Below are 26,336 nucleotides of genomic sequence, written 5' to 3'. Positions count from 1 at the left end.
GGAAGGAAAGGATGTTATCCTGTTCTGCACACTGGATCGTCGACATTTACGAGACAGCGAATGATCAGAATCAGATTTTTTTTTTTCCTCTCAGAATCTCGGCCTTTCACAGCGTAACGTTCGGAAAATGAACTCGACTCCTAGATACGCTCCTCGGCCGTTTCTGTTTCAACGAGTTCCTGACCTCCCCTCCTTACAATAACTCTCCTGCTGCTCAACTCTTCGCCTAAGTTTCACCCCTGCTGGAGGATCTCTCCTGTGTGCTGCGGGCTGTCAGCGCCGAGACCAAAAAGGCCCCGGTGTTAAGACTTAACCACATGGCTGCAGAGACACGGATAAATACACAAACACACACACATATAAAGGAACATATAGAGGAAGAGATGCAAAATGAAAAATCCCACATGTATCAGGACCCAGACTCTGAATGAGAGGTTGTGGGTAACGCAGTGAGGTCGACAGTGTATTCACACACAAACAAAAGGATGTGAAAAGCCACAAGGAGAGAGGAGGTGGGGGGGAGAAAAGTCATACTTCCATCCCACACAGAGACGTATAGAAACAAGAACAGACACATGAAACCGCACATGAAAAGAGCCGTGCAGAGACAAAAGGGCTGTAGGTGAGCGAGGGTTCAAGGAGACACACACACACACCTGTTTACCCTCCTCCTCCTCCTCCTCCTCCTCCTCCTCCTCCTCCATCGTTCCACACAAACAGATGCACCTGTGTATCCACCCAAACACAGACACAAACACACACACCTTTGATGGTGCTGATGACCTGGTCCAGGTGTTTGGTGTCGTTGCGGTCAGGTCGACAGCTCGGGCTGATCTCCAGCGAGTAGTCGGGTCCGTACTCTGTGAAAAACTAACAAACGCAAAGATCATGTCACAACAATTTATTATTACAGCTTCTGGATGTGTGGATTTTTAAAAAAAAAAAAAAAATGACGTTTCTTCTTCTTTTCTTTCTTTTTTTTTTTTTCTGTCTTATTCACAGGCATACTTTCATCCTTCACATCTGCACACAGACTCTGCAGCAGAGCGCCAAAGTACACTTTCTCCTCGTTGTCTCTTTTTTAAAGAATGCAGCTGCTTTCCTGGAAAATTTCAGGCTTCGTTTGGACTTTAAAGAATTGGATTGTGAAACTGACTGGTGATGAATATTTACACAGGATTTCAGGGATCACTTCTTTAAAAAAAAAAAAAAAAAGAGAAAGAAAGAAAGAAAGAAAGAAATGCAAAACAGTGGAAAACATCAAAGACTTTTCTGTCTCAAGTCAGAAACCTGTCTTGACTCCTCAACCAACACGTCTCTTTTTTTTTCCCCCTTTTGTGCATTATTTAAATTTATTTAAAGTCGTACTTTTTAGCAGTGGTGCTAATATTCTGAGTGGAAGTACTCATAGGTTTCTCCCCTTCTTGACTGAGTAAAAACCTTCAGACGGACACATGTTCCTTATATTTTTTAACTCAATGTGTTGTCTAGGAGTTGCATTTATACAATAGCATGTATGAGACGGTCTGCAGATAGAAAATTTGATGCAGAATAAAGAAGAAAGGAACCACAAATCAGTCAAACTTCCACTAGACAGCTAGGGCCTCACCAACATGACCAAAAAAAGGTCTGATGATGATTTCAGCAAATACCAAAGGCTCCTGGCATTTCACGAGCTGTCCGACCAATTCCATGAAACAAAACCAGCCAACATAAAAAAACAGGTGGAAATCCAGGGAGCGGGTTCAACGAGAAGTTAAAACCAGAGCACGTCGGTTGAAAAAAATGCATAGTCGGGCCGTGACTCAGTGCCATGAGAGCAAAACAAACTCAGAGGCCAGGTCTGACCACAAGTGCGTCAGTCCGTTCACAGCGACTGTTGTGAAAGGCTTGGACTATGAAGACTCAGCAGAACACACCGAGCACGCCAAGGTGACTGAGGCCTTAAACAAAAGATGCATAATCCTCCTTCCGCACAGAGCTACATATAGAAAAACTGTTTAGTCTATAAAATGTAATGAAAGCATGATCCCAGAGCCTAAAAAAGCTTCTTCAAAACAGTCAGATAATCAATTTACAATGATGTTGAAGGGGATATATAATGTTTTTAGTGATTTCCTGTCATTTATATACTATTATTATGTTGGATTTCTATGTTTAACATAGTGAAAGTTCCAAAACTTGAGGTGAACATATGTAAAAAATGCCACCTTCAAGTCAAAACCCAGGGCTTCAGCCTGCTTTAAAGGCTTCATTTGCCTCTACTTCCTCCGTGTGATGACGTCAGATTGTTTGCATTGTCGCATATTTCAGATCGAAGTCAGGCTCGAACATGTGCGGATGTATTAAAGAATGGGAAAAGGAAGCAAAACAACTACTATTGTTTGTTTATGTAGCCTCCAAAGCTTCTGGGAGCTAACCAATCAGAAGAGGGTGGGGGACGGGAGCTAAAACGGCCTGTTTCAGACAGAGGCTGAACTGAGGGGCTGCGTAAAGGGCCAGTAGAAGATAAATAAGGAGTTTTTTTGAGCAGTAAATCATGCAAAGATATCCCAGAAGAGCCCCAGAATATAAATATAGACCTGGAAATGTGCATGATATGTCCCCTTTAAGCAGAGAAAAATCAGCAAATGCTCACATTTCAGAGGCTCAAACTTGTGAATGTTTTGCTTTTCAATGATTAATTTATTTTAACAATGGCTGCAGCTTAATTCTCTGTTGTTCAAATAATCTAATGATAAATAAAGACGGGACACCACACGCCAGTTTACCCCACAATGTCAGACTGCTCCTTTCAGTTGGCGAAGGAGTCGGTAAACATCCCCGTAATGAATTTAACTTAATGCCACGGTCATTTTAAAAAGACAGGGATATCTTGTTTTTGGTTGGAGCTCTTTAGAGGATTAGATGGATGTCATTAGAGAAGACTTCAGAAGGTCTGTTGCCAAAGCAAAGATGGACATTCACACACACACACACACACACACACACACACTAACACTAACACGGGCCGGAGCAGATGTGCACACACGCGAAGCCGAGCCAATGTGCAGTAGGGGTGTACTTTTGTTTACTTGAAAGACAGAGAGTACTCTGTCTTTGTTTAATAGCTGTGTGTGTGTGTGTGTGTGTGTCAGCGATAGAGAATGCTAGTGTGTGTGTCGTGAATACAGATGAAGGTAAAAGTGCGTATTTATGTGTTTGTGTGAATGTCCGTGGATATTTCGTAGGTAAAAGGCCCCTCGTCTACTGTGTGTGTGTGTGTGTGTGCGTGTATGTGCGTGTCTGTTTCCAATTAGCTCCGATGAGTTTCTGTGTCTTACCTCCGGTCTCAACTGAGCTCAACATGAGAGTAGTTACTTAACACACCAGCAGACACACACACACACACACACACACACACACACACACAAACACACACACACCCTCAATGTATTCCCATGAACCCAGTGCTCTGTCTCCTGCTGTCCAGCAACACACAAAAAAACACACACCAATCATACACACACGTCTCCTGCTGCCTGCTTGTTTGGCTTGGATGACCGTGGGGAAGAGAGACACACACACACACACACACACACACACACACACACACACACACACACACACACACACACACAGCTAAAAGAAACACACATCTCCCTATAATATTTCTATAATATTCTTATGATGTTGCGATTACCTTTTTAGACTATATCGATCTGTCTGAGTGAGAAAAGAAGCACGTAAGAAATAAAAAAACGGAGAAAAGATGCCGTGACGCGAGCACGCCAGATAGAGAAAAAAAACGATTAATGATAAATAAAAAGAGACTTTAGTGCGTGATCACGGTGACGCAGCAAATCTACGTCACCTGCACAAGGTCAAGAGACAGAAAAAAAAAAAAAACAAACAGCTGACTGGCTCCAGTGTCTCTAGCAGAGACGTAGAGAGAGATAAATAGTCGAAGGTCTCTGATTATTTACCACAGACCTTAACATGGACCCTCTGCCCATCAATCACTGCTGGTATGAGAAACACTGGTCTTAGTGCTTGTGTGCGTCAGACGTCTTGTTCTGTAGTTTATGTTTCGAAACAGCAGAAGGAACATTTTATCACTGTTAACAGTATAAATAATTATGGATGATAGATAATAATCAAAGACGCCCTGTGTGTGTGCAGTAGATGTATTAAACATGATGGTTAGTTTAGAGCTGCGGTGGTTAGTTGATTAGTCGATCAAAAGGAAATTAATCTGCGGATATTTTGATAATTGGTTAATCGTTTCAGCCGTTTTTTTTAAGTAAAAATGTGAGGATTGTCTGTTTTTCTTCATTATATGACAATAAATCAAATTTCTTAATATCTTTGGACTGTTAGTCAATCAAAACAAGCAAACTGAAGACATTAATTTGGGCTCTGAGAAACTGTGAATGCTGTTTTTTCACTATTTTTTAGCGTTTCATTGACTAAACCATTACTCGAAACAATAAATCTGCAGATTAATCAGTAATAAATAATCATTACTTGCAGCCTTAGTTTAGTTATTGTGTTTTTGGAGCCCCTGGACAATAAAGCTTTGTTGTTTTTTTTAATTCAACTCTATTGTGCTTTACTCTTTCCATAAAGTAACAGCAGAAGTGGCATCAGTACTAGTTAAAGCAGTAGTTGAGCTGCAATAGTAGTTAGTATGGTAATACTTAAGAGTAGTTGTAGTAATAGATGTTGTTATAGTAGCTGTAGTGGTAGTTTTATATTATTAGTATATATCAGTAAGTATTATAATACAGTAATAGTTGTAGCAAAGGTAGAAATGGTTGTAATAGTTGTAGTGATACTGTAGTAGTGAAAGACGTAGTAGCAGTAGTAGTAATAGCAATATTAATAGCAGTAGTGACAAATAGTAATTGTAATAGCAGTAATACAGTTATAACTGTAGTAGCTGCAGTATTTGTGGAGTAATAACAGTAATAGTAGTAGTTGGAATAGTATTTATAATATACTGTATGTCCATTCATACTCGACAGGTGCATGCAAGCTTGTATTTGAGTTAAAAGGCTAGAAAACGTTACTGTAAGAAGCTTTGAGTGTGTGTTTGCGTGCATGTATCAGCTGCAGAGTGTGTGTGTGTGTGTGTGTGTGTGTGTGTGTGCGTGTGTGAGACGTGTTTGTTTTTACAGCCATCAGCAGGATCTCCACCTATGAAGGATGCCGAGCAGCACAGCGGAGGGGGAAAACGTCTCGGGGAAAACAAATGACTCTGTCTGCTATCAAGCTGCTATCTAATAAATGTTTTCAACCAGGAAAGAAATACGGTGCCGATGCCCGAATCACAGTCACATCACGCACGTACACGTCTCCTCTCTGGACTGCGTCTGGACTCTCACCCTCCCTACCACTCCATCAATCCATTTATTATATTCTTCTTTCAAATTTCACTTTAAGGCACGGTGCCCAAGAATTAGTATTTATATGTTTTTAGAACATAAACCTGAAAAGGAAACCCAGGAGTTTCGTTTTAGATTCAAACCCAAATGAGCAGGTGCACATGTGCTGTTGTGCCATGTTGGTATTTGTATCATAAAACATGGAGACTTTCATGTGTCTTGAGCCAATTTTCTGCCATAAACTGATTTGGAAGAACGCAACACTGAAAACAGAAAAGGGTACAATCCTGCTGCACCTCATGCACAGAAAACATCTGCTCGATCTAAAAGAGTCTACCACCGAACTGGAAATCAAGCACACTTAAAAAAGTAAATGTTATATACAAGATAATGTTTGAAGGTTTTGCTGTAGTGTTACAGCTTGTGTGAAGCTCTGCTACACTTTTGAAGGCTCACTCCCATCTGCCATACTATAAAAACCAAAAACAAGTTAACATAGCACATATGTTCAAATATCATCATTTAAAAGTTACTTTTAAAGGATTTTAAAATCAAACAGCACAGTTCTTAACAAATTCTCTGTTTTTTTTAAAATTTGGAACTTGTTCCAGTTCAGGTTATCAACACCCAACCCTCAGGAAACATTAATTTGATATTTTTTTAAACAATAGGAAGTGATGTAATCCACCTTGTCATTTAAAATGCATTAAAATGTGTGAACTTGGTAGCCAACTGGTAAAGGAGAACGCTACATAACCGCACCGTCTATGGTTCCATATGGGCAGCATATTGTTGCCTGTCATCTCTCAACTATCATTATCTCATAAAAGCTTTAAATTCCCCCCAAAAATATACATATTTACAAAAAAAGTGTGTAAAAGTAATTGTATAGTAAACATAAACTTCATGTTGTGAAAGCATTTGTGTGAAACGCTGCTAGAAAAGTTAAAATTAGGTTCAATCCGTCTGCTGTGAACGTTTTCTTCTGTAGGTGAACTCTGTTATAGCTGTTAATGGAGAGAAAGGAAAGAAGTGAAATGATTGAATTGGTTTTAAAAAAAAAAGTTCAAGTGGGTTTATGAAAACACCTCGCCTTATAGGATAATAAAAAATGAAGATAACAAAAAAATAATGATGCATTCTTCTAGGATGAAGTCTGCCCTTGAACCTGAAACACAAACAGACGTTTAAAAGACGACGGCAACAGAGACGTGACTTTCTAAAGGGAAACAGGACAGGAAACTAACTCTTTCAGCTTATAGCTGGTGAATCCCAACATCCACCGACCACTTTCCCCATCATATTATCAACAGCTGTATAAATTCAATTCACAAAGCTCAATAAGAAATACAAGGAAGTGAATCAGCGTAATGTATGAATTTAAAAAAAAGCTTCTGTACTGCACATTTTTGTATGTCATTTTTTTTTTTGTAAACAGACAAATTTCCCTACGTCGTAACACATACACACTCTTCCCCGGTGACGTTTCCGGTGATTGAGCCTGTGACTCTGGGAGCCGACACATCGCTGACGGCAGCGAGGGGCAGGACAGGAAGTGGCTGCAGACAGGAAAAGAGGAAGTAGGAAGTAAAGAGGCGGGACGCTTCCCTGCTGCCAATCTGGGACCAGAAATGTCCTCCCTTCCTGTGCGAGTCTGTGACAGACACACATTGGTTGTTTTTTTTAAAACTTGCAAATTAAAGCCAGCTATTGAACGAGGCAGATAATTGTTTGCACTACCAGACACTGAAGTATGCAATCAGTCAAACTATCAACGAGCAGTTCTTTAATCACCACCGTTTGTATAACCTCAGAGGTGACGGAGGTCCCAAACTAGCTCCATGTTTACGACAAGCGTTGGCAAGATTATCTCATTACGTTGAAGTTCTGGTGGTAGCTATGCAACTAACTAATGAAAATACACAACATGTAAGGAAGTAGACATTATCAGGGACTTACGGCCTTTTGAAACCTTAAAATTGGCCTCAGTCACATGTCAAAACCGTGTCCCTTTCTGCTATGTGTTGTCCAATAAATAAGAAAACGCTTAAATGTTAAAAAGTAAACAAAAATCTAAATTAACTTCTCTTAAATGGCCATTCTGGGGTCATAAATGTAGAGGCTTTACAGTTGCTTTCTCTGGTTTAAGTGGGTTTTTTTCCATCCATCATAAAGAAATTAAATAATGCTTTAGCTAAATCGTAGTTAGCATCGATGCTAGCAGATATCTTTCACTCCTCTTCATTGTTTTTGAACCGTAGATGAGATATGATGGAGGGGATGTTATCGTTGGCGAGCTGTGGTTACCTACAAAGCTGTTCTTCGCTACAAAGACAATGACACACATCTTCACAGAGGCATATTTTAGGGATTGAAGCCTTTTAGCATGTTGAAATGGATTGTTCTTGGAGGTAAATAGCATCTAATCAAATTCAAATCCAGTGTCCAAACCACCCCTACCCCTTTAAAATCCTTTACAAGATCTATTTCGGTTAAGCTTTCAACAATTTTGAGCTTTGCCAAACAAATCCAGGTTATTTTCCCAACTTGGAAGCAGATCCGAAGTGTAACCCTGACATCTCGTTGGATGTGACCGTCAGCTAAAACGGCTAAAATGCGAACAAGCAAATCCAGGTGCCAGTTTCCGCTTGAGAGTATTTTTAGCATATATGTGCATTAAGGGCCCGTAGTGGAGACAGGAAAGAGAGGAGCGACAGAGTGAGGGGAAGGTACAGTGTGTGACAAAGGATATGAGCTGGATTCACACCAGCAACATTGTGAGTACATGGTGTGTGTGTTGGCCCGCTGAGGCAGCAGGGCAGCCGCAGGAAGTTTGGATATGTAGTTTGTTTTTAATCGGAGCAGCACGGCTGGGAGGAACTCAGCTGCTGGGAAACAGCCGAAAACAGAATTAGAGGAGAGGAGGGGTTTGGGGTGGTGCAGGTTGAATTATTGAAGAAGGGCAGATGGACCGCTCAAACTGTTTACCAATTACTTCTCTATAAACATCACAGCTGCATGGAAAACAACTGTCTATCATCTACACCGGTTTCAGTTCCTTCCATTGAAGTGCAGAGTACAGAAATATTCACCAATTCTAAGTAGACAATGACAAGATGCAAAAAAGGAAGGAAAATGATGAATCTCTGCAAATCATCAAAAATAAAAATGATCAGAATCTGGGAAAGCATGTGATCTGTTAGCTTGTTAACATGGGTATGGTTCACATTTTAACATGCTAACATTTAGAATGTAACATTTAGCTCATTAACATGTGAACGGTTAGCATTTTAACATGCTAATGTTTAAAATATAATTTTTACAATGTTAGCTTGTTAACCTGTGATCAGTTAGCTTGTTAACATGTGATCAGTTAGCTTGTTACAATGGGTATGGTTCACATTTTAACATGCTAACATTCAGAATGTAACATTTAGCTCATTGACATGTGAATAGTTATCATTTTAACATGCTAATGTTTAGAATATGATTTTTACAATGTTAGCTTGTTAACATGAGTGTAGATCACATTTCAACATGCTGAAATTTAGAATGTTACATTTATAAATGAGCTAATTAACAAACGGCCAGTTAACATACGAATATGCCAACATTCAGCATGTAATGTTTATCATTCAGCTTATTAGCATGCTAACTGTGGATAATATTCTGAATCTTTAGTTGAGTTAAATTCCTATTTATGTAAGTTTCTCTAGTTAAAAAGAGCAAAGTGGGTAGATAGGTTCTAGTGATAGCTTGAAGATCAAAGATATTTGAAATATTACATTTTTATGTTTCACTTGATTAACAGATGCCATTGGGTGAACACATTTATGAAAAGTTCATTACATTATCAAGTTTATTTGTATTTATCTAGCATGTGGAATTAGACCTTTAAATCTGTTAGAAAAGTAAAACAAATGTTTGTTTGTTATTTAAGTTGGCATAATATATTTAAATGGGCCATCTGGCTGACAGGAGGTTGCTGTTAATCAAGTAAAGCTTCTAGTCTCTGTAAAATCTTGATGAACAATGGTCTAAGATGTTGTAGACAGCAGTCATGGCCAGAAATAGTTATTATTTTTAAGGCTTTCACAATCACCAGAGATTAAGGTTTACAACATCAGAAAAAGTTAAGTTATGCCACTGCATGGTTCACTCACAGAAAAGTTTCAGATGCAAATAGTATTCTAAGTAGTGTCGCGGTATCGAACTGATCTCTTGTTTACCATACAATTACACTTCAGGTAGGACGACAATCTCCTCAAAAATGTTTTGGACATTTGAGAGAGTCAACACAAAAAGTTTAATTTCCAAGATTCCAGGGTCAAAGTCATAAAAAATCATACAAATAAATGTCCTTGGAAAAGTTAGACGAACGGTATTTTCTTTAAAACACAAAGTAGGTTATAAGGACAATCCCCATGCCAGTCTAATCAAAGTCACTAACTGACCTTTGACCTCTGTGGCTATTCTTAGCAGGCCCCATATTGTTGCCCTGCGAGTCACACGCAGATTTTGCTCCGCCGCCATCACACAATGAGGGGTCAATCAGGATAAGCTAACCGCTAACAGACAATACAAGTCAATGGAGAGGGTTAATGACTTTTGACCTGGCGGCTTGATTCCTGGTTTAAACTACAAAAGACACTTTTACTTGTGTTTTTATAAGATATTGGAGTATAATAAGTGTGACAGAAGCAGGGCCATTGTGTGGGTTATCTGCAGTGTAATATTTTGTCTGGTAATCAGTGAATGTTACAGCACTATTGTTGATGTGACTGGCCAACTCTGACTGATGTTTGTGTTTTTAATCAGTTAGTCCAGGGTTTGTACATGCCAAAAACTGAACATTCGCCCTCTTGAGTTCTGAAAAAAAAAATCCCCGATAAGATTGATTTCGTAATAAATAAACACTTTTAAGAAAATATTTCAAACAAAATCAAACCAACACAAATTTGTTTGGATTGATATTACCAAGATTTGAGCTGATAAAACAAACTAAGATTGTTTTAAGTCTCTAGCAATAGTTGAAAGATGATGATGACTGTTTATTATCTCATTTTGACAGACATTCATCAGTTGAGGACACATTTGAATCGCAGCAGCGTCATGAAAATAAATTTATTTTAGCTCCACTCGAGTTTTTTCCAATAAATGAAAACACTTAACTTAGTGCGACTTCCTATACTGATAATTTACAAGCTGTTCCACCCATTTTAATGGTGATTTTTCATACCATTGAAATACAATAATGTCATAAAACAGGCGTTATCTGTCTGTAATAAATGTGTGTATTCTTGTGGTTTTGTCTACAGTACAGCAGAGGGGTGGACACACACACACACACACACACACACACACACACACACACACACACACACTAAGAGGGGCACAAAGGTAGTTTTTGTTCCCTCTGTCGCTGGAACTTCAGCTTTGCTTGGTCATCATGGATAAATGCCCCTCTTATCGAGCACAACGGGCACAGACAGAGTCCTACACACATATACACACACACACACACACACACACACACACACTGCTCCGGAGTTGTATAGTGCTCCCACTTTAGAAGCAGATACTTTTAAAATAAAATTACAGTACTTACTAAATTGGAAGCCAATATTGGAGTCAGGAAAAGCCAGTTAGATGTTTTCTTGCATTTTTAATTTCTGAAGTCGGACAAAAAGCGTGTGTGTGTGTGTGTGTGTGTGTGTGTGTGTGTGTGTGTATGTCTCCTCGTCTTCATCATCAGTGGCAGCTGCCCGCACTGATAGTTGCTTTGTTTTCAGTGAGTGCTTCTTAATGAGGTCAAAGGCTATTTAGGGCCATAGGACACTGGCAAGGAGAAACAAGAGGTACCTTCATCACAGTCAGAACACACACACACACACACACACACACACACACACACACTCAGGCACTCACAGCTATTCATTACATTTGACCAAGACAAGGTCCAAAAATCAGTTGCTGGAGAAAGAGACTCATTGTGTGTGTGTGTGTGTGTGTGTGTGTGTGTGTGTGTGTGTGTGTGTGTGCGTGTGTGTATAAAAGCAGATGGGTCGACTGATTTCTATTTGGAAAGCGGTCGGGTCTATTTGATTTATCAGTTAGTATAATGAGAAGATGAGCATGAGTAGTCACACGTCTTTGCTTTTACAAACATAAATTACGGGGGGACTTTTTCTTTCCTCGCCAAGTTAAATCTGAAATCTCTCACAACTCAACATAGGTATGTTTATCTGATTACTGGGAATAACCAGATTATGTTCCAGTTAAGTGTTTACATGGTTCACGGTGACCTGATTTTTACAATAACCGGAGGATTACATGTTGTGTTTGATAATCAGGTTAATGTCCAGAAGTGTGTGTGTGTGTGTGTGGTAATAAAAACCATAGAAAGAAAATGGAGCGACTCTTTCATGATGATGATATTTAGCTGTATCATAAATTTGGATTTCATAGTTCATACACAAAACGCTGACAGTAACCAGACTACACTGTAGACATGTGACAGTAATTCATATGTGATGATTAATCCAGATCTTTTAATCAAGTTGTGCTGCAGCTTGTGTTCGGCCTTATCTCAGCCAGGTGAGTGATTTTACGGTGTTTATACAGTATGATGTCTACGATAATGAGTTTTCTCTTAGTCTCATAATAAAACAATGGATGTATAAGTATCAAATCAGTGCCACAGATAAATGTCTGTGTTAATCTTTATCTTGGACTTGGCAATAATTACTTATTATTGCTTTGCGTCTCTCTATATAACTGTATAACATAGTTCTCATACTGAGAAACAAGGTTCTAAGCTCTCAGGTCAAAATGGATGATAAGTTTCTTTCTATCAAAAAACTGCCATAATGTGAGATCTTAAATACGAGAATATTAGGGCTGCAACTAACGATCTGTCAATGATTTTCTCAATTAATCAATTAGTTGTTTCGCTAAAAAATGTCAGATAATTTCAATCCTTGTTTCCCCAAAGCCCAACAACCAACAGTCCGTAACATAAAGATGATCAGTTTAATATCATAGAAGACTTGAGGAACCAGAAAATATTCACATTTGAGAAGCTGGAACGAGAAAACAATTAATTGATCATCAAAATAGTTGGCGATTAATTTACTGTTGATCAGCTAATCGTTACAACTCTAAAGAATATTACACAAGTTTTTAAAAACTGTAAGATTTTGCTCTGTTTTTACTCTTGATTTTACGTATCTTTTAAAAAGTCATTTGATTTAGCGGAATGGATAAATTCCTTCTAATTTTTACAGATTTAGATTTGAAAACTTAATCTGTGATAATGATAATGATATATCATATACGACCACCTGTTATCATGTGACCAAACTTACGTATTTAGGTGACATGATGACGCCTGAGCATGTTCAATTAGCTTAAGAAAGCCGTGATATACAGTCCAAAGCTCACAAAATAAGCTGGCCAATTTTTAATTATAATGACATCAGTATTAATTTGGTCCATACTGTCCGACACTAACACTCTGACTGATATAACAAAGCGGTGACTCGACCGACGCCGAGTTCATGAAAGCTTTAAGATCAGATTTGAACTCGGGTGGCTGAGAGCAGAAACGCTCTCATGCAACAGAAAGTTAATTCCAAACAAACGCTAAAAACCCAATTATTTCACTGATTAGTAACAGCAACAAAATTAACTTGACACCGAAAAATGTGGAGTAATAAATGACTCAAGGATTGCTTCTTTAGAGTTGGAGTCAATATGGAACCAATTTTCTCTCTTCTTTGATAATTAATTACTCCTGTATGGTGTATAAAAATTCAGCTTATTCCTGAGCCTGTGTTAATGAGGCAGACAGAAGGGAATTGTCAACACTACTACCTCTCTCTCTCTCTCTCTCTCTCTCTCACACACACACACTCTAACTCACCTGGAGACAAACCCCTTTATTGAGAAGCAGGAGGCAGCCATCTTTGATTAGATGGAGTGACTCAGCAGGCAGTGAACACAAGGGGGTGTGTTTGTGTTTTTTTATGTGTGTGTGTCTGTGATTCTGTGTGCCAGCACAATGAATGAGCGCGTTTGTGTTCATGTGGGAATATGTAAAAAGTGTGTGACTGTGGCTATATGTGTGTTGTCATACCTCATGGTCTGGTATCTCAGAGGAAAGAGTCTTTCCCAGCACTGCTGCCGTCAGGTAGGTCCAGCAACGAGCCGTATTCGCCAGGTTATAACCTCCTGGTGAGAGAGAAGGGGAGACACGGTCCATTATTTTGTGGTTACATCCTACGTATATGTCAAGATGTTAATGGTTCCTGAAATCCAAACCTGCTGAAGTGTGTCTGAGCAAAGCCAACTACCCCGAATGTTCTGAAGTCCTTCACTAAAGTTTTAAATCTGTCTGATAATGTTTTATTTCAATTTAACGAGTGATAGTCACAGATGTGAGCTGAAAAGGAAAGGTTTAACAGCTGAAATAGGGGATTGAGAGTACATTCAAAAAAGGCTGTCTGAATCTGAAAACACTGTTTACTATATGTCTAAAAACTCACTCGCATTTTCAGTTGTTTTTCATGACAATCTCCCATAATTACAACTCCAAAAACACAATAAAAAAACATGGTTACACTGCCAAACTCAGCTGGATAATCCTCCGTTCTATCCTCTCCGGCTCTCCTTAATAACTTAATACAGCTAAGTTACAATTTATTTGCTCTTATTGACTTTTTGTTTTCCTATTTCCGTTGTCAGTCAACGGATGAGTATAAAAAAGTGATTTGATTGATGGCCTTGTTAACCGAGCCAATCAGTAAATCAATCAAATCACAATTTTATGATCACAAAGTCTGATGTAATAAAAAATAAATACAGTTTATTGGGCTCAGCTGTGTTTTTTTTAAAAAAGTTTTTTGGTATTTTTTTGTTTATTAGACAGTCGATAGTACAGAGACAGGCAGTAAACAAGGGGAGAAAACATGAAAAAAGGTGTAGACGTAGTAAAACTCAATGACTCATCACAACCAACTGGAGGAAAACAAAATATAAAGCCAGAAAAGTTACCAATGTTCTCTCATAAAAAAAAAAGACTAATAGAAAAGAGATCGAGTGAAGGGTGAAGAGGATGGATTTGAGTAGAATCAAGAGAATGACATAAAAAAAAAAAAGGGGGGGGGGGATATAACGGAGAGAAAGTATGTAGGACAGAGAGGGAGGGAGAGAAAGGAAGAGAGGTGGGATTGTAGTTGAGTAAAATGGCTTCATTGTGTCGTATAATTAGTAGCTATCATCTGGCCAAGGGCTGAGGGGTCTGGAACAGAGCACGATGTGAGTGTGTGTGAGTGTGTGTGGATGATGGATCTGTGTGTGTGCGTGTGTGTGAAATTGTGCACAAGTGAGTGAATCACTGAGATTTAAAGCAAACACACACACAAAGCATATGTTGCATTATCTACCTCTCATTGGATGTATTTAAAGCACAAACACACTTACACATCAACATACATGTATGTAGTCACACAGCATCAGCTAGAATAATAAACACACACACACACACACACACACACACACAAACAGAGCATACACACCTCCTCCCAGCAGCAGCGTAGGTAGCTGCCACTGCAGGACATACTGCAGACACTTGCCGACCCCCACCGGGGTCATGTTAAAGGAGCACATGGGGTCGCCCGCCATGGTGTCGGCACCCAGCTGCATCACCACCGCCTCCGGGTTGAACTGTGCCCGTACTTCCTGCATCACACTGCAAAACCAGAGAGAGCAGGAAGCATGTCATCCCCCCCCGATGACGTCAGAATGTTTGCTTTGCATTTACGTTCGCTTATGCTGCTATCAGTTATTTATCATTAACTGACTAGAACATGTCTGGAAGTAGTGAATCAGAATTTCTCAGGGACCAACAGCCCAGAATCAAAAGATATTTAATTTACTATCATATATGACACATAAAAGCATCAAATACTTACATTAAATCTGGATGTTTGGCCTTTTTAATTGCTAAATTAATTAAATGATTATCAAATAGTTGCACCAATTCGTCGATTAAGCTCTAATTGCACTATCATGTTTTCTAAAATCTGACCAGCTGGGGTTTCTGTTCTACATAGACTGGTCTATAGTCAGTTCCACCAATCAGAAGTCACGGAACACTGGCTGTAGTCGGCTCAGCCAATCACAAGTGACGGAACACTTGTCTGTTATGAGTTCCACCAATCACAACTTGAAGTCACAAGTCAAAAGTGTTTCTTCTATCAGTCCAGCTAGAAGTAAATTATGGGATATTGTTTGATTTTGGATCAATAAATTAATCTGTAATAGCCGCTAGTTGGGAAAACTCACAACTTACTTTTAAATTACATCAATTATTTGTTTGTTTGTTTTTCTACAAGCATTTCAACAGTCTATTTCACTTTTTCTAAGGTTTTTCTTGGTCCTGATTTAGGAAATTGTTGTTTTATCAAAAAGATTTAGTATGAAACAGGAGGTTATTGGTTTAAGTGCTTGATTGACAGGTGTCTCAACCAATTACACTCTGCTGAGATGATTGATTGACTGTTTTCATGCTCTACACAGGCTTATTATCCTTTTTCTCATATGTAGATTTTCTGGTTTCAGTAACCAATAAGATGGCAGCAAAGGTTTAACTCAAATTCACCTTAAAAATCACCATAAATTATAACGTAATTTCAGAAAACCTGATAAACCTGCGGTGTGTATTTTGCGGGGTTTTCTGACAGACACTGACACTGAGATTTCGAGCTGTTGTGATTTGCACTTGTTGAAGCAACACGTGTGCATTTTTCAGTCTGGGAGAAAAATCCTTCAGCTACAGAAGTTAAAGTTCAAGACTCCATTGTTTGAAGGAATCCCCCTGTCGAAGAATCCTTGAGAAAGATGCTGAAACTCCGCTAGCTCCAAGGCTGCTGCTCTGTAGCTGAACCTGACCTTTGACCTCTGCGGAGGGGATGTGGTCGGGAGAGGGGAAGGGAAAATTGGATTTCTCCTCAGGGATCGGTGAGGAAAAAATTTTTAAAAGACTTGCCTCTGAGTTGTACAGGGGTTCCCTAATACTTCTGTGTGTGTGTGTGTGTGTGTTTACCTGGTAAAAACCTGGTAGTATCTGTCATCCTTGATTCCATCCTCCAGCGGTACGTTGATGGCGTACCAGCGACCTTTACCCAGCCCAGTGTCTGTCAGGTCACCCGTACCTATACACACACACACACTTATCTTGAACTCTACCGTAATATATGTTATATATGTTATCATATCACAACATATTTTGTCTTAAACATCTGCAGGGTCCGACCTGGGAAGAATCCAGGAGAAAACTTGTGGAGAGAGACTGTCATGACTTTGGAGGTGAAGCTGAAGGCGTCTTCAACACCTGCAGGGACAGAAAAATCATAATGGATCCATACAGAAGAAAGCAAACACTAAATTTCACACTAATTTAAGAGATATCTTCATCAAAACAGAAGCTTATTTCAAATATTCTCTGTCTGCGAGCCAGACTGCCCTCTGAACTCACTCTAATTTTGATACTTTTTTTGTTTATTTGTGTACCGTCTCCGTGATGCAGGTCGACGTCCACATACAGGACTCTCTCATATTTCTCCCTCAGTTTGAGGATTCCCAACACAGCGTCGTTCACGTAACAGAAACCTGACGCCTCGTCCCTGGAGGGGAGAGAGAAATAAAAATGATTCTTTACCAACAGCGCCCTCATCAGGTGACTCGGTGCAACTGATAGCTTACCTGAGGAGTTTATGTAGCTCCTCATGATTACAGATAACTTAAAAATGACTAACTTTATCCCCCACAGCCTCCATTTATTAAGTTATAGTTGTATAAACTGGACTTGGTGATGATTTAACTTAGTATGACGACACAAGTACAACGAGAGTGTTCCAGCTCATCACAACTAAAGTCAAACTGTATTCCAGCATCTTCTCTACTTTCAGATATTAAAATACAATATTAGTATTAAAGTATAATGGATAACATCACTTAACTTATTAGTTGTACATGTTTGACTATGCTGCTTTTATCTGTGTGAAACGATGACTTACTTCTTGGCGTGGTGCCACCCTCCTGCCCAGTTGATGGCCACTTCACACGTCTTGTCAAGCAGACACTGGGCTCCTGTCAGTGTAGCGCCTCCTACTGCTGCCGCGTAGTCAAATATCCCCTCCACCACCGGACAGTCATAACCTGGAAGAAGACATGGAAAAATAATCATTTTTAAAAAAAAAACCTTATAAAAAGGCCAAAGCCCACAATGCTGCCTTAAAATAGCTTATTTTGTCTAAAAAAGTGAAAAGTTCAGCACTAAGATGTATAATAATCCAATAAATACACTCAATGATAGTATCTGTGAGTGGTTATTTCTACATTTTAGTGTTCAACTGCCAAAAACTGCACTGCAACAGTCTGAAAACTTGAAATTTTTTCATGCTGGCTACACTTCTTTGACCTCAATGCCCTTGCAAAAAAAAGGGACTAAATCCCTGATGGGCTGTGGGGAGAGATAAGCAGAAAATACAATAAAAGGGATGAAATGGAAAAAGCAGAAATGGAAGAATGAAAAAGGGAAACAAAAAAAACTGGAAAAAAAAAAAAGGAGAGTCAGAGAGCTGAAACAAAAGACACGACACGAGAGAGAAGGAAGGGTGGACAGAAATGAGTGATAGATGGCAAACAATAGAATGTGGCAAAAGATAAATTAAAGAGACAAAGGACAGAAGTGACAGAGAGAAAAAAAAGGTCTGTATCCAGGAAAAAGGTGGAGCACTTTGCTTTTGCAACAAGAAAGGAAGGATGGACCAGAGAGACAGAGAGAGAGGTGTGGAGAAGACAAAAGGAGGAAGCGACAGAGGGATGAGTCGAGGACATAAAGAAGAGCGAAACGGGCGGAGGAGGGCGGAGGAAAGAAAGACGAGGGGAGACAGATAGGAATTAAAAACAAGAAAAAAGGGGGCGAACTTGCGGATGAGTCTAAAGTTAGAAAATTTAAAGTATGGAGAAAGTTTGAGCTAAGAGCCTGCTGGACATCCAGAAACAACAAACCATGGAGGGATCTTTCTAACAGCATCCCTCCCTCATGGGGTCAAGTTTGGATTGTGTTGCTATCTTGGCCAAACTAAACTGATGATGTGATGGCAAAGTCATTGTGTTGACATTATTTTTAAACTCAGAGCAATGAGAAAGCAATCTGCCTCCTCTTAAAAAGGGGTAAAATTACATCTAAGTGGATTAAAAACCTTAACGATACACTGTTCAGTCTGTGTAACGTTTGTATTTGGTGTTATAGCTCCCCCTGGTGTCAATAAATACGTACTGCATGTGATTCCTAAAGTCTTCCCTACCTAATTGTCCATTTAAATCCCTCTATGTTAAATAAGAAGGTTTAGAAACAATAAAATCTGAATGAGCCACTTGCTTGTTCTTGCAATTGTGAAACTGAAAGTAAAAAACATGCAAACTTGATCCAGTATAGGATATTCAGGCAAATGAAATAGCATCACAGAGAGGTAGAATTAACTTGTTTTGGCCAGAAGGGGGAAGAAGTTATTCCCGGCGTTTCTCACCCAGGCCGTAGTCGACTGACTGAGGGTCGTCGTTGTCTCCGTCCTGGCTGATCTTGTGAAGATGCTCCAGGTAGGAGTCTGTGTGGAACTTGGCCATTTCCTCTATGGTAGCAGCACGAGGTTTCACCATGCTGGAGAAAACAAAAGGGGGAAACCAATCAGAATCATCTTTATTGGACAAATATGTTTACACGTATAAGGAATTTGACTCCGGTTTAGTGGCTCATAATGTACTTCAGAAATAAACACAATGAATGACTTTATACAGGTGAAATGGTTTCTGTTGACTGTAAACGGGATACGAATTCTGCAAAGAAGTAAAGAGTGCTGAGATAAATATTATGCACATTTTTGTATTTTAGACTAAAATAAATAAATATAATTTGTAGGTTTAGTGGGTATTATAGTGTCACACAGTGATTTAAGGGGGAAGAAAGTGTTCCCGTGTCTGGTGTTTTTGGTGCACAGTGTTCTGTGGCGCCTGGAGGTGTACAGGTATGCATCGATAATCTTTTCTGCAGACCTGTCCATTGTAGTCTGTTCCTGTCTCTGTTTGGTAGTCGATCCAGACCAGACTGTGATGGATGTGCGGAGAACAGACTGCAGTGTAAAAGTGGATCAGCAGCTCCTGAGGCAGGTTGTATTTCCTGAGCTGGCGCAGACATAGTACATGTCCTCTGCAGAGCCTTTTTGAGCGCAGTCCCATGTTGACTGCATCATCCTCTGACCTCTCCAAGGACTTCAGGACTACAGACGTCAGGGCGACGGGCCTGTAGTCATTCAGATTGGTGATGGAGGGTTTTCTTGGGGACTGGGACTTTCAGACAGGAGGGTGACCCACCGTTTGGGCCTGGTGTCGTCCTGATCTGTCTGTGAAAGAGCTGCCACACATCCTTTTCACAAGCCGCCAGTGCTGGTGGGCAGCCAGGAGGTAGTTGGAACAGGTGAGGGGCGTGAAACTTGCAGTAAAACACATTCAGGTCTTTGGCTAGTTGGAGGTTCTCTGCAGTGTAGGAGGGGGGTTTCCTGTATTGGTGACGTCCTGCAGAGCTTCTCCACACTGATGCAGGATTAGCTGAAAACCTGTTTTTCAGCTTTTCAGTGTAGCTCCTCTTTGCTACTCCGATCTCTTTTATCAGTGTATTTGTCAGTAATGGTACAAGACAAGCTGCTTACACAAGTACGGCTGCATAGGCAGTAGCAGAGTAACATCACTGGTTTATTCACTGTGCTGCCAAATAAATATGTGAATGTAACATCTGCAGGTGGTTAATGGGACACCTATTTTTAAAAAAATCAGAGACAACTAAGTGCACACAAAGCCAGCAGTAAACAGCAACCTACCACAAACTGCTGTGCTCATATAAAATAAATAATCCGAACCAAATGCTGCGTTGCAATATCAGGGATGGAAAACTGGCAGGCGTTTTAAATAAACACAAATGTCTGTTTAACAATATCCAAAGCAAATGCTTTACCTGATCACTGAATTAAATCAAGACAAAAATGACACTTGGATCAAGGCAGAAAAAGCAGAAAAATGTATAACAAATAAAATTCTTCCTTCAAAGCCAATTCAGTCACTTCAAACTAACTTTATTTGTCCTCAAGTGGCTTTAAAAACCTGCAGAGTAGGAACATATAAATTACAACCGACTGGATATTAAACACAAGCCTATATAACACTGCAGAGTAAAAAGTAAAACCTCTATATTGTTACTATACAATACACTAGACAACACTACAAAATACTGTGGATTACAAGACACTATTCAATCTAATAACTATCTATTTTCGCTATTTGTATTGATTAAAACAATTTTCTGTTCCTTTTCCTTCAAATTACTCTCATGAAGTTGGCAAAAATAAAAGTCTTTGATTTTTCGGGCTCCTTCTGCTTGGAATAATTTATCTGTAAATATCCGCTTTCTGTCATCATTTGGATTATTTAAAATGTGTTTTCTATCTTAAAACAAATGTCCTGTTTTCAGTAATACTCTTACTGACTGTTACTTTATAGATTGATCATTTTTCTTTTGATTGAGTGTCTAGCCTAAGGTTGTAACTCTTCTTTGGTTTTGTTAGTTCTTTTTTTGTTTCTTTTATCGTTTGTTTGTTTGTCTTTTTAATGTTGAGTTATGTATTATTGTGTTTTGTATTGTTCTGCTTTCCATTTGTTTTGTGAGTGTTTGTTTGTGACCCCCACTTGAAAAAAAAGGATGATGCATCTCAAGGGTTTTTATCGTGATATAATACATTTCCTCAATAAAACAAACTATACAACAGACAGACAGCTGTACACAGAGTGATCACAGCTTTCTGCAAGTTCAATGTAAGACTTTTCACAGCATATTTACTGCAACATATTTAAATAATCTGAATAGAAAACCAACATCACCTGAAAATAATTATGAAAAACAACTGACAGGAAGATTTAGAAACAAGTGAATCAAAAGAAGACTTATCACTAGAAACTGATGGAAGAAAACCAGCACATCAAGAAAAACTATATATAAAAGACACCTTAGACCATATTCAAGACTCAGAGGGAATCTTTAACTGTAATTAATACCCTTTCTGGTCTTAAATTTAGATAAATAACAATTAATCATTTTCTCGACAACTTGTATACTGTACAGTTCAATATAGTGAAGCTAAGTTTAGCTTTGTCCAGTGGAATACATGCACAGTATGTGATTATATGTGACTGAAAGTGATTTATGTCTACATACATCCTTATTTGAAAAAGTGGGAGGTAAACTACTGCTCCCTAAAATATATTTTAAAGGACAGGTTCACAGTTTTTCAAGCCTGTCCTAAAGCAACAGTCAAGTGCACAATTGAACATTGAAATAGGTTTTTCTTGCCGTAATCATTCCTCCTGTTCATACTGACCATTAGAAGATCCCTTCATAATGCACTTACAATGTAAACAATGGGGGACAAAATCTACAGTCCTCCTTCTGTGCAAAAATGTATTTAAAAGTTTGTTTGAAGCTAATATGAAGCTTCAGTCATCCAAATGAGTCAAATCAAGTAGATATCTTTCAACGTTACAGTCTTTTTAGTGCCAAAGTCCCTCATTTTGTTACTCTACTTCCACCGCAACTCAACAAGGAAACACAAAGAGGGAATTTGATGCTAAAAAGACTGTAAATGTGTCAGATATCCACTTGATATGACTAACTCAGACTGCTGAAGCCTCATATAAGCTTCACATCAACTTTTAAATGCATTTTTGCACAAAATGTGGATTTTAGCCTCCATCACTTACATTGAAAGCACATTTAAAGCGGATCTTTTAATATCCAGTATGAACAGGAGGAATGATTACAGCGATGAAAACCTCTTTCAGTGTTCATTTGGGTGCCTGACTGTTGTTTTAAAACATACTTGAAAAACTGTGAGCCTATTCTTTAATGGGAGAAACTAATATTAGCTTAATAACACTAAACTTACCTCATATGTTTGAGCAGTCCATACGCCTCTATCAGTGAGTGGACCATACTCGCCTGGAAATGTAGTAAAAATACAAAACCACTGATTGAAATGTAGTCTAAACAATGAAGTATGTTACAGCAAACAAAGCCGGTAAATAAATGCTCCTCATTCAATCCAACTCACCCGATTTGGTACTTTGGATAAAGAGTCGCAGGTGTCGATGTACTCCGGGCTAAAAACGTACGCGACTCTCCGTTTACTGCAGCTGTCATCATCACTGTCTCCTCTGCAACTCATTTACGTTGGATAAAATGTAGATGATTTAACGGAGACTGTAGCTAAAAAACAAATTTACACTGAAGAGAAAAGATGATCGGCTCCTTCTTCTTCTCAAGTCTGGTGTTACACCGTCAACAGTCCCTCCGGTGAAGTCGGCCAACGGCTGTTTTTTTTTTTTAAACGACCAACGGCTGTTTTGGTTTTTTTTTACAGCTTAGTTAAGAGGAAAACTTGATAAAAATATTTTGAAAACTTGCTTTTGTTGTATTTAATCTGGTTTAACACGAGGGAACATCGATGATTTTGACAACAGTTAAGGTAAAATGCAGCTATATAACGGTCAGGCAACGTTCCTCACGCGGACATTTTTAAAAGAGGGACACATTCGACGCAGGAAGCATTCTGGGATTTCTTGTAGTCTTTTCGATTTTATCAAAAGCACACATGATGAACAAGGACTCCTGAAACACCTAAACGAGGGCAGTGATGACATGTAACTAAATACATTTACTCAAGTACTGTACCTAAGTATAAATTTAAGGTACTTGTACTTTACTTGAGTATTTCCATTTTATGCTACTTTGTACTTATATTGTAAATATTGTACTTTTTACTTACTTTTCAGATGAAGATTTTATGTAAAATATTACTTTAATATTCTAACTGTTGTTTAAATTGCCCGCTCTTTTCTTCTCTTTCTTTGTTATTTGTTATGCACTTTCTGTGAAATGTACTATATAAATTAAGGGTATTCTTCTTCTCCTCCTCTTTCTTTGTCTTCTCATTATTATTATTATTATTATTATTATTATTGTTATATAAAACATCACACACTTATATTATAATGTAGTAGTATTACCAAAAGTATCTAAATTGGCTCCACATTGATGAACTACAGCATAAAAAAGCTCTTAAATGTATTTGTTAGTGATATAAACAAACAATATAATATACTATGATAATATAACACTCTAAAAGAAGCAAGCCTGCATAATGAGTACTTTTACTTTTGATACTTTAAGTACATTTTTCTGATTTCTGTACTTATGTAACCTTTTGAATTCAGGGCTTTTACTTGTAATGGAGTATTTTTAGACAACAGTATTTTTACTTTTAGATTTTAGGGGCAACCTGATTTCGCTAGAGGGCGCCGAAAACATCTTACTTTCTGCTCACCACAGAGAGAGACACAATATAGAAATAGTATAAAATACTATTAGAATGTTTTCAGTCACTTCCTACCTTGAATACTTAACCACAACACTTGATGTTGTTCTGATAAAACAGCAAATACGCTTTAAATGATGGTGTCCGGATGATTTCTAATGTTTTTTTTGCCTAAGTTTGCTTCCTGGTTGTATTTAACAGCATTTGTTGAAGTATTTCTGCTCGTTTCATGCCATTTTAAAAGCCTTTCCCTATTTTCTATTTGTGTATTAACAATGTACGATTTAGATGTATTACTTTCATCCTTAACTGATGATTCTGCCATACTGTGCAAACTTCATACAGTAGGTTAAACTACTGTCAAGTTATTTATAACAAAGAATAGCATGTCCGGTTATAAATTTCAAAGTAAAATATTTATTGCCACAGTAGGCACTCTAGATGAATCAAATACTTCAGTGAGAGTAAAATTTAAAAATATGTTTATAGAAATTACGTGCAGTAAATGGATATATTTCTACATGTTGGTCCCACAGCTGTTTTCTTAGACTTCTCGGCCTACTGTGCCAGGTATAAATTGTTTTGGGTAAAATGTGTTATATAGTTGTATGGTCCGTGCATGAAGTATAATTAATTTGCAGTTGTTCACATTATATAATGAAAAACACAATTTTTCGGGGTATTTCCAGATTTAAGTGTCTGCTTGTTCCATTATCCAACTTGTACAAAGAAAATTGAAACAGGAAGTCGAGAAACAGAGACAGCTCGCATTCAAAGTAAAAGTTACGCGTTTTGAAGCGTGTTGGCCGCAGCTCAATTTAAGGAGAGCTATACTAAATAAATAAACAAATAGAATAAATAATGAACATAATTCATAACTTCTTTTACACACTTTGGAGATAAAACTATGTTAAAAAAAAAAGAAAGAAACGGAGGTGGTGGAACTAAACCAGGGATTTTCAAAGTAAACGCAGCGTGTGTTATAGAGACGCACTGAGCCGCTGCAGATATGGACGAGAGCCTGTAAGGCTCGAGGGGGCACTCCCGGGGATCCCTGCACAGGGGCCTTGGCGTTTTCAGAAACATATTTTAATGTACTGTTTAGCTGTAATATGGGAATGCTCTTACATGCACATGCAGCTGGACCGGCTTTCAAAATAAGAACTGAAAAGCTCGGATAACAATACAGACAGAAGGAGTGTGACTTCATTCTCTGCTCAGTTCGCCATTACTCCAAATAATTACTACAATAGGCAAATAGTTGTTTGCTGACATCTGGCGGGGCTGAATGTTGTATATTGCACCTTTAAAAACTCATGATGTGTAATTTAAGTTATAAATTAAAGCTGCAAGCAGCGTTGAACGGGCCCTCACACCCTTGCGCACGTCGGGGCGCGGTGCAGTCCAAGGGCTTCTGCCACGGGCATGTAGATGTCTCCAGACCTGGGCTGACAGATCTGACTTTACAAACATGTGAAGTTTGGTGCAATCTGGAGCATGTACAATAAAATTATAGCAATTTCCTCTGTCATGGCGAAACATCAAATCTCAACAGTGCGAGGATGAGAATTTTCTGCAGGTTGAGACATGTCTGTCTTGCTCACCCCTGTGTCATCAAAATTATGCAAGTTTTGGGCCCATTCACTGTAATTTCAATTAATAATTTGAAAACTTTTGATGAGTTTGTGTGTAAAACAAATTAATTTCCTAATTTTCATCAAGTTTATTTTTTTTTAGAAAAATAAAGACTTTTAACCCACATGACCTGTTCAAAGTTTGATTGAAATGTGTACTGTCAGGTGTGTAGAGACAATAAGTAAGTGCAGCTGGACACAGAAAAATACTCATATATTTGAAGGGAGAGTGTGAGCGAACCGCTAAGTGCTCAGGCCTTAATAAAGGAAAAACTGCAGTACAGAGCTACAAATTTTAGTTTTGATTTTATTTTTCTGCAGCACTTTATCACTAAACTGTCACTCTCACTCAATGAGCTCCATTCATGGGCATATTGCGGACTTCCTGTTGAATTTAGGTCAGGGGTGTCAGCATATCATTTGTAGGTCTTGAGACGAATAATTGAGTTTTGGTTCAATCTCTCTACGACATTCCTACGGGCTGTGGCGGCCATATTAGATACATAGGTGGCGCTCTGGAGCACATTTAGGCACTTTGGGGTTTATCAAATTTTTCACCAGACGTGATGTGCGTGCCAAATTTAGTGAGTTTTTGAGTATGTTTAGGGGGTCAAATTAAGGGTTGGAGTGGCGGAATAATAAAGAAGAAACAAAGAAACTAACACATGAAATACAATAGGGTCTTCATCCCTTTGGAGCTCAGGCCCTAATAAACCAGTAAATAAATGAATAAACTACACTCTAGTTTCCATATTCCTAGAAAAGTAAATTACCAGGAGACTTATGCTTCTTGTCTGACGTTCTTTTATTTTGAAGTTAACCTCTCCTAACATCCGGTTTGAGCCGGCCTC

At 38.6% G+C, this 26,336-nt stretch overlaps 1 protein-coding gene across 1 annotated transcript in view; it reads right to left on the bottom strand.

The window, feature by feature from the left end:
- The window catches only part of hdac8 (histone deacetylase 8), a 33,913-nt gene extending 10,854 nt beyond the window's left edge, over nucleotides 1–23,059 (bottom strand). The window contains exons 1-10 of the mRNA XM_067579455.1: nucleotides 22,589–23,059; nucleotides 22,424–22,476; nucleotides 18,965–19,095; nucleotides 17,447–17,588; nucleotides 16,941–17,053; nucleotides 16,684–16,761; nucleotides 16,474–16,582; nucleotides 14,945–15,117; nucleotides 13,504–13,598; nucleotides 765–870 (exon numbers count right to left, since the gene is read on the bottom strand). Coding sequence (XP_067435556.1) covers nucleotides 765–870; nucleotides 13,504–13,598; nucleotides 14,945–15,117; nucleotides 16,474–16,582; nucleotides 16,684–16,761; nucleotides 16,941–17,053; nucleotides 17,447–17,588; nucleotides 18,965–19,095; nucleotides 22,424–22,476; nucleotides 22,589–22,702 — 1,114 coding nt within the window. The 5' untranslated portion in view covers nucleotides 22,703–23,059. The remainder of the gene's footprint in view (nucleotides 1–764; nucleotides 871–13,503; nucleotides 13,599–14,944; nucleotides 15,118–16,473; nucleotides 16,583–16,683; nucleotides 16,762–16,940; nucleotides 17,054–17,446; nucleotides 17,589–18,964; nucleotides 19,096–22,423; nucleotides 22,477–22,588) is intronic.
- Nucleotides 23,060–26,336: the final 3,277 nt, after the last annotated feature.

The sequence above is a fragment of the Thunnus thynnus genome, chromosome 22, assembly GCF_963924715.1.
Source record: "Thunnus thynnus chromosome 22, fThuThy2.1, whole genome shotgun sequence".
NCBI classification, from domain to species: domain Eukaryota; kingdom Metazoa; phylum Chordata; class Actinopteri; order Scombriformes; family Scombridae; genus Thunnus; species Thunnus thynnus.
This window is presented reverse-complemented; position numbering and strand designations above follow the sequence as displayed.